Source organism: Zootoca vivipara, chromosome 4, assembly GCF_963506605.1.
Source record: "Zootoca vivipara chromosome 4, rZooViv1.1, whole genome shotgun sequence".
In the NCBI taxonomy this organism is placed as follows: domain Eukaryota; kingdom Metazoa; phylum Chordata; class Lepidosauria; order Squamata; family Lacertidae; genus Zootoca; species Zootoca vivipara.
Window position 1 is genome coordinate 32,347,209 of NC_083279.1, and position 8,892 is coordinate 32,356,100.

The following is an 8,892-nucleotide window of genomic DNA, read 5'->3' on the forward strand; positions in this document are numbered from 1 at the left end:
CTCCCAAGCAAATGGAGCATGGGTAACAAAATTGGAGACAGGTGAGAAAAAGCCTGAAGTTATCCAAGCGCAATTAGTAACTGTTCACAAACTGAAGCCTGTGTGTTGGGCTAAAACCTTTTTAGCAAACAAATAGCATTTAAGTGAGTTCAGCACAGAACTCCCCCAAGAAATAGTTGCCTTTCCCTGCAATATTGAGATTCAACCCTATCTCACTCCATAGCAATGATATGGTTCAGGAACAGTTCTGCCACTTGATTCTGCCGGTTGTGTAAATTGACCCTGATCTCTCATGGTTATCATAGCTGCCAAGTTTTCCCTTTTCTCGCGAGGAAGCCTATTCAGCATAAGGGAAAATCCCTTTAAAAAAGGGATAACTTGGCAGCTATGATGGTTATCCCGAATTTGAATATTCCGAAGACAGCAAAGAAGAGCATTAACTTAAGATTGGAATGCAGACACAATAAACATTCTTTTATTAAAACTATATGAATGTAGTATTTAAGAATGGCACTTGCAATATTGTTACCTGAGATGGCAAGCACCATCTCAGGTGCTTATACAGCATAGCAAGATTTGTCCGTACATATCAATATCAAAGAACAAATTACAAGATCATTCTAATGACTGAGAATCTGTATTCCAGGTAGTTGCATTCTTTTGTGACTTAGTGGCACAGGCAAATTGTGACATTCCATGAAGGCAGTCTCAACAAATGTCTGTTTCCATTCAACCAAATATTTCTATTAATATTTGTTCCATAAATTCTGCACAGTCAAAAGTGGTTAAATACAGGCTTTCCTCCTCATGCTACATTTGCAGTTGTCTCTTAATAAGACAGGTGTCTCTCAGCTGCACCAGTCTAACTGGACTTTGACATCAGTTGCCTTTACTCAACAGAAACAGAATCATGTGTGATAACTGTAGTCCATTTGATCTTCCAGAAACATTTGGCAAAATAATTCTGTGTAACTTGGCAGTTGAGGTTCTGCAATGAAATAGCTCCTGATTTTTCTTGAGGTCAATACAGTGCACAGGCAAAGTTTATTACATTCCAGAGCAATACAGACTATCTATTCAATACTTTTTGCATTGGTGTTATTTGCATATCATGCTCTGAAAAGATTGGAGTATTTTCACTGATCCCAACATTTACGCATCTGCAGAGCTTCCTCTGTATCTTTCGCCGAAACTCTTTGGAGCCAAAGTAATAAACCAATGGGTCAAGGCAGCAATTGATGGTGGCTACTGCAAATGAAATTTTGTATTCAAAATAAAATGATTTTTCCTGAATAGTGAAGACGTAATGGATAATTGACATGATAATGTGAGGCAAGTAACAAACCGTGATCACCAGTAGCAACACTATTATCAAACAGACAGTCTGCTTCTTAGTTTCTCTGAGTTGGGTAGAAGGGGAGTGGAGAAGTGTTATGATGATTGAGAAGTAGCAAAACCCCATGATGAGCAGAGGTAAGAAAAAGAAGAAAAACCCCAGGGAGCCAAAGTAAGCGATGAAGCGTTCTGGCTTGTTGTCAAACATCTCTTTAGGCAAAACATCAAAGCAGGTGATTATATCCAGGTTTTGTACACGAATCGTGAGGTTGGTCTTCATGAGCGGGACGAGGGGCAGTAAGACAAACACCCAAATGAGGGCGCATGTCAGGACAGAAGTTTGCATGGATCTCATGGCTTTGTAGCGCAAAGGGTGGACGATTCCCAGGTAGCGCTCAATGCTGATGCACATCATGGTCAAAAGGGAACAGTGCACATTACCATAGGACAGAACGGTGACAATACGGCACAGAGCTTCCTTAAAGGGCCAGTTGTTTCCCTGTATATGGTAAACTATTTGAAAGGGGAGGATCAGGCTGTACACTAAATCAGCAAGGGCCAGATTGATGCACAACACAATGGTGGGAGTCCAAGGCCTTGAATACCGACACAGGAACCACAAGCAGATGAAGTTGAGTGGGATGCTGATGCAGGCAGTAACTGAGAAGATGGTAGACAGAGTGACCTGGAGTGCATAGCTTTGAAGCATCTCACGTGTGTCATCTGACACAGTCCTTGCAGGAGGGAACAAGACTATCGAAGTAGGGATGAGCGGCATATCTTCAGGCATCCTTCTTCTGAAAAGAACTGAAAACTGGTGGGGTCTTAGTTCTAGATTTAAAAAGGAAACGTATATGTAACATCCTTCATTGTAAGCAGTATGGCAATATATGTACTTTAACCGCTGTCTATTACACAAATGTGGTTTGTTGTTTTTTTAAAAAAAATGGATACCTAAAAGCACATAAAAAGTAAATACCACAAAAGCTCATAACCATTAGGGATAGTGGATTAGCGCAGTGGACCATTTTACCAATAAAAAGTGGGTATTTTCACTCTTCATGGCATCACATCTGGTTTACCCCAACATGCAAACGACATAGGGAGAAATTGGATGCCTGATGCAGTTGCAGAAGATGGACAGGAGGTGGCATGAAAACACGCAGCTCCACAAGAGAGGAGAGGCAACATCTGTTGCTGTGGAACCGACAAATTCAGCAGCAAATGCCTGAAGTTAGATGGGGCAAAGCATTATATTACAGGGATCATACACACAAGTCCACCCTACCTACCTTTCTCTAGATTTACATGGGTACTTTCTGCCATTATGCAGTACTATTGGGACCAGGTGAAATAGTTTGTGTTATTCAACCATGATAGCCAACTGGTCAGCTCCCTAATCCTAACTAACACCACAATCTCTCAGTAGGATTGTCGTGACTCGCTCAGGAGAAGGTAAACCTGCAACGTGGATGGTGCTTCAGTCTGCGAAATGATATATATGAGCCAGGGGCTATGGAAAATGCGGCACGAAGCTTGCTTAGTGTCTGTGAAGATATAGGGACTGTCACCAAAGGAACACTTGATTACTATCATACATGAATCAGTTAAGTGTATCCTCACCTATGTTATACCTGAAAGTTAATAAGGTTCAGCAACATCTAAGCATCTAAGCTGAGCTGACAGAGGACCAGAATCCTGTGCTTTTGCAAGTGGGTGGAGCTTTTCTCATTCACCCAGTGCTATGCCAAGAAGAGCTAAAAGGTAAAGGTAAAGGGGCCCCTGACCATCAGGTCCAGTTGTGTCCGACTCTGGGGTTGCGGCGCTCATCTCGCTCTATAGGCCAAGGGAGCCGGCGTTTGTCCGCAGACAGCTTCCGGGTCATGTGGCCAGCATGACAAGCTGCTTCTGGCAAACCAGAGCAGCGCACGAAAACGCCGTTTACCTTCCCCCCAGAGCGGTCCCTATTTATCTACTTGCACTTTGATGTGCTTTTGAACTGCTAGGTGGGAAGGAGCTGGGACCGAGCAATGGGAGCTCACCCGGTTGCAGGGATTCGAACCACTGACCTTCTGATCAGCAAGCCCTAGACTGTGGTTTAACCCACAGTGCCACCTGGCTCCCTGCCAAGAAGAGCTACATTTGCCAAAAAAACAAACAAATCAACAACACCTCTTCTACACACAAGAGGTGCCTTTTCCTATATTGTGTAGGATTTTCCTTTCCATAAATAGCTCCAGCGTTTATTTTTATTTTTTTTAAAAAAGTGCACATAGACACCCAGAAATTTTATTGCTAATTATCACCAGAAACCATTTTAAGAGCAGGGTGCTTCTAGATGGGATCGGCACACCTCATGCTTGCAAGTTGTTGTTTTTCTCCATTGTTAATTCAGATCGTTGCTTTCCAGAGAAAATCTGTTACATTTTTTTTAAAAAAAAAACCTGTTGCCAACAGGCCACGTGAAATCTCTCAGTGACTCGTTTATAATATTAAACCCTGGTCTCAAATCACCCTAAGAAGTAGTAGCATACTATTTCCTCTGTTCTGATGTATTTCATAGGTTCCCCGAGCTAGAAAGCTGTGTAGGGAAGACCATTTCTTTTTTGTTTCCTAAAGTTCCGCCTCACTGTCATTCTACACTGGAGATCCAGGTACGCTTCTAAAAACAAGAGAATTGTATTATTTTGGATTAATACACAGGAATGTATACAGGCCATTTTAGCTAATACAGAGGTTGAGGAGTATAGAAGAGAGAGGGGGAAATGGGGGCAATTTTTTTTTTTTTGCAGCTTGCTGTCTTTTCACCATGTATTTGCTGATGAGAGCAGTTTGGGCGAGTAGCTGCAAACATGATGAAGTCAGGAAATAAACCCATTCTTCTTTGCTTTGCTTTCCTGTTGTGTGTCTCACTTGCAGGAACTCACTTCTTGTGAAATACGATTCCTTTCGTGACCGTCTTTCCTCACTGCTGTTTTGTAACAGAGAAAAAAGATGGAGCCCTGCTTCCAGAGATTCTAAAAGCTCCCCGAGAGGAGGTTGAAGAAATTCTTGGCTCACTCACGCACTTCCTGTTGCTAAGTGTTTCCTTATATGCTTTATGCTGAGAGTTGCTTCTTGTGTGAGTCTGCAAATGCTACAAGTATCGGGTGCACACACACACACACAAAAAACCCCATGACCTGTGTTCAAGTGACTAACAGCTAAGGCCACTGGTAGAGCCACCACAACCTCTAAGAAGGGTGAAGCAGTCCATTTCAGAGGGCAGATCTCATATCCTCCAACATTTCTCCTATGAAAATAGGGACATCCTATTCCATAATAATACTGTGTTGGCCCGAATATAAGCTGTACCCGAATATAAGCAGCACCTTTAAAATTCAAGGGCCTGCACAGTGATGGAACCAGGTGGGCCTTCTTGGAGAAGGCATTCCGTAGCCCAGATTCCATGGCTGAAAAAGCTGCTTCTTGTGCTCACCTGGTGTGCATCAAATGGCAGCGGAACAGTTGATCTGAGTTACTTGCGTGGGTTTCTGCAGGAGGATAGCTCAAGATAGTACATGAGATATCCCAGTCCTAGACCATTTGGGGCTTTAAAAGCTCAAGACCATTTTCTTCTGAATCACACCTGGAAAGAAATTAGTAATCCATGAAGAATGGAACAATACCAGAGCTTTGCTTCAATTCCAGTAGCTCTCTGGGAGCTGATGGCACTGCCATGAGTAGCACATGCCATAGCTGCCAAGTCTCTTGTATTCCCTGGGAAACCCCCGTTTTTCCAGCCGTTTCCCGCTGGGTGTCTGGATTTTTTAAAAAACCCGTAAATCCCCCGGATTCTTACGGGCCGGGGAGGCTCCTTCTGCACATGTTTGGAGTTTCTGGACATGCGCAGAAGCGATTTCTGGCGCTGCGGCCATTTTGGAAATGGGCAGAGCATGCGTAGAAGCGACTTCCGGTGCTGCTCTGCCCAGTTCCAAAATGGCCGCAGCGCGGCTTCCGGTGCCGATCCTGGATTTTTCAATCTGGGTGTTGGCACCTATGGCACATGCCCATCTCACATACTGTATTCATAAGTACATGGTGGGAGTAGGATTGTACATGCCAGCCTTGCATGCCAACATGCACCCTTGAGAAGTAATTCCACCTACATGTTCAGTGCCAGCATGACACCATGGTGAAGACGCTGTAAAGTGGGATGTCTATATTTTAATAAAACCAATAAAAATAAGATACATGCATGCCAATGCTCATGGATGCATGGGAGGGATATGTGAACCTCCCTTGTGTCATTCGCACCTTCCACATGGTGTTCCTACATCAAGCATTGTCAGGCCAAAACAAAATAGCACCTCCTTTACACCATTCCATATAGAGAAGATGAGGGGGCTGGCCACTGAATCTCATTTCAGCACTGGTGACAGGACAGCATCCACCTTTGCGCCTGAGGGCAGCAGGCTAGCTTAGGTACGGTAGTACAGGACAAGCCACATGGAACGCACACAGCTTTATCCTCCAATAAAGGTTATGGGTCAGAAGAAACAGGTACTCCGTTGCCCTCCCCCCAGCACCTGCTGCCTGAGGTACTTGTATCACCTCACCTATTGGTAGGGTAAGCCCTGACTATGGATATGGGGCAGCCCTACAGAAGTGATAGCCACACCACTAGTTCACAATCTTCCAGATATCTTTCCCTGTAAAACCACCAACCAACCAACCAGTATTGTCCCAATCACAGTGTGCCACAAAAGGAGGCTCAGAGCAAATATGGCGGTGAGAGGTTTTTGTCTTCTTACAGACTAAGTTTAGTAAAGCCAGTTAGTGAGCCAACAGATATACAGTGGTACCTTGGGTTAAGAACTTAATTTGTTCTGGAGGTCCGTTCTTAACCTGAAATTGTTCTTAACCTGAGGTACCACTTTAGCCAATGGGGCCTCTTGCTTCCGCCACGCCGCTGGCGCACGATTTCTGTTCTCATCCTGAAGCAAAGTTCTTAACCCGAGGTACTATTTCTGGGTTAGCGGAATCTGTAACCTGAAGTGTCTGTAACCTGAAGTACCACTGTACTGCAAGAGATGGCTACCTGTGCTCCTCTTCTTCCCTCCCCAGGATTGCGTGTCATTCTGATTGGGAAGATTATTCTTATGCACTCCTAGTATAAATTAAACAGTGTGAAATAAAACCAATCCACTGATACGCCTGGCAAGACATCTTCTTTGGTCAGGTAGACAGAGGAAGCCATCCAATCCAATTCCAAGTTCCTGATGAACTGGGTGTGTGGAGAGAACAACTACCAAACCCTATGCTATATTTAAAGGTGAGTTGCATTGGAGGGTTCAGATGCCCACATAACATTTAATAAGCTTGTGCACCTCAGGGTTACTGCAAAGGCTCATGGGAGATCCTTTCCTGCCAATCAGAATTTCCCCCTATCTTTCTCTGGGGACATGTAAACTAGAGGTAATGAATGTCCATTGACCTCATTTGTATTATTAACTGTTCTTCCCTAAACACACCCCTGAATTTCAAATAAGCTCTTTAAAAATCAAAGAAAGAATCTAGCATACTTTGGGGGTGCTTTTAAAATTGTGGGAGGGGCATAATAACTATTATCCAATGCATATAAATATTCAAAGATCTTGCGAGGCGGTGGGGGATTGGGAAATTAATATGTTTCTTTAGACTGACAGAAAAAGGTCCTTAAACCTGCGGTATAGTGCTAAGAAATTCTGTTCTCAAAAAGGCATATTTTCTCAAAGAGAATTTGTCTAATGAGTGAAATTATCACAATTAATGCAAAATGCTTGCTAATGTATGGAAGAGCTGTTTACTCTACTAATGAAATTAACCCAAGTGGTAAATTTGTGTCTGGTAAAAAATTCACAAGCATCCAGATTAGTCTGTTACTATTACTACTACTACCGGTACTACTACTACTACTACTACTACACACAGAAACCCCTTACACAGAAGCACATACACTAAATACATTTGGAACATATAAGTACTCATCTTTTATATTCCTTCAATGTTCATTGTACATGCTTCCCTTCTAGTTAAATAACTTTGCAGTTGAATTCCAAAGCAGCTTCCTGAGTAACAGAGCTAGACTTTTAGACTTTGCAATACACTTAATTGTAAGTAGTTTTTTTTAAAAAAAAAGAAATAGCAGTCAAAACTAATACTGTATAATAAATTAAGCCTGTTAGTAAAAATGATGGCTTCTTCTGTTACCTTTTTTAAAAAAGAAAAAACAATTAGTTTACCTGTTTATTCATTCACATCTCCCGCTGTGACGGTTTGAGGTTCAAATTTTGTCTCAAGTGTCTGAACACTGACTGCAGATTATGTTGCAACACCTACTTCCTTTTTATGTTCATGCTTTTGCGCACAAAAATAACACATATCATGGAGAACAGGATCTTCTATCCTCACGGTTCAATTTTGTTGTTTTTAAAAAGAGCACACCACAAAAAAGCGGAAATATCTACTCCCAATTACCCATGTCATATTTTTTTTGCTTTGCCCCTTAGTATTGCTATGAGTTTGTGGGGTGTCTGGAACCTCCTTCTAATTCTTGGGTGCCGGATATTGAATTTAGCAAAGTGTTAAAATACAGGTCAAACCAGCTTCCTGTGTTCAGGAAATCACCTGGGAGATCAGCCATTGTCCAAAGTCAAAGGAAAGGCATACGGAAGCTATGGAGAGGGGCTCTGTGCCTGATGGAAAAATGGGAGGAGCCCCTCCTCCAGCTCTGAGTTAGTTAGCAGGACAAAGACCAGGGTTGGAAGGAGAGTAGTTGTTTAGGATTGCAGATATCAGAAAGACACCACAGTCTTCGCAAGATGGCATAGACAGACTCCACTTCAGGTGTTCCTCTTAATATCTGTAGATGGTGTGTTAAGTTTTTCCATTGCTAGTACAGACCACATTTCGTTAGTTGGTGGAGCATGAGATTCTTAATCTCAGAGTCATGGGTTCAAGTCCCACGCTGGGTGAAAGATTCCTGCAATGCAGGGGATTGGACTAGATGACCCCCATTCACCCTTCCAACTCTACAAATCTGTGGTTCTGTGATGTACTGGTGTTTGAGCCACCAGCTTCCTTGCAATGTCGGGATATTTATTGCATTAGATTTCTTACCCCTCACCGTAACATCCCAGGGCACGTTACAGTGCTATTTTTTTCACTAGAAAAAGAGGTGCCAGAACTCACTATGAACATCTCCTTTGTTCTCTTTTAATAGCAATGGAACCCACCTGAGAGGTACTGCAACTGAGTTTGAGTTTCAGCTGAAAAAAGAGCCCTGGTTAAAGCAATTTAAAAACACAAGGAAAGGGGTTTAATGAGGGTAATGTTAGACTGATGTTTGCCTCTTACCTTTGGGAATGGGGTTGTTCACAAGCCAACTAAATCAACCCTGTACGCCACTGGACTACAAGCTACCAAGGGCCTAAACAGCCTCATGGTGTTGCCTGTTGAGAACTGAAAAAAAAGAGAGGAGTTGCCAGCCATTGAGCAGGTCATAATATTAAGTCTGCTAGACTGTGTTTGGTTTGA

The 8,892-nt window shown here is 42.8% G+C and overlaps 1 protein-coding gene across 2 annotated transcripts; it reads right to left on the reverse strand.

Annotated features, from left to right (window-relative positions):
• Positions 1-270: 270 nt before the first annotated feature.
• LOC118085321 (P2Y purinoceptor 8-like) lies at positions 271-7,656 on the reverse strand. 2 transcript variants are annotated; one of them, XM_035115859.2, is made up of 2 exons: positions 7,599-7,656; positions 271-2,166 (listed from the first exon to the last, which is right to left on the reverse strand). In XM_035115859.2, the coding sequence occupies exon 2, from the start codon at positions 2,123-2,125 to the stop codon at positions 1,070-1,072; it is 1,056 nt and encodes a 351-aa protein (XP_034971750.1). In that variant the 5' UTR covers positions 2,126-2,166; positions 7,599-7,656; the 3' UTR covers positions 271-1,069. The 2 variants fall into 2 exon arrangements, 1 of the variants encoding a protein (XP_034971750.1); XR_009557413.1 differs by lacking the exon at positions 271-2,166 and adding an exon at positions 4,726-4,963.
• Positions 7,657-8,892: the final 1,236 nt, after the last annotated feature.

Bases quoted from the DNA above. Each gene is read 5' to 3' on its own strand.
- LOC118085321 (XM_035115859.2), bottom strand. From the start codon at position 2,125: ATGCCTGAAGATATGCCGCTCATCCCTACTTCGATAGTCTTGTTCCCT.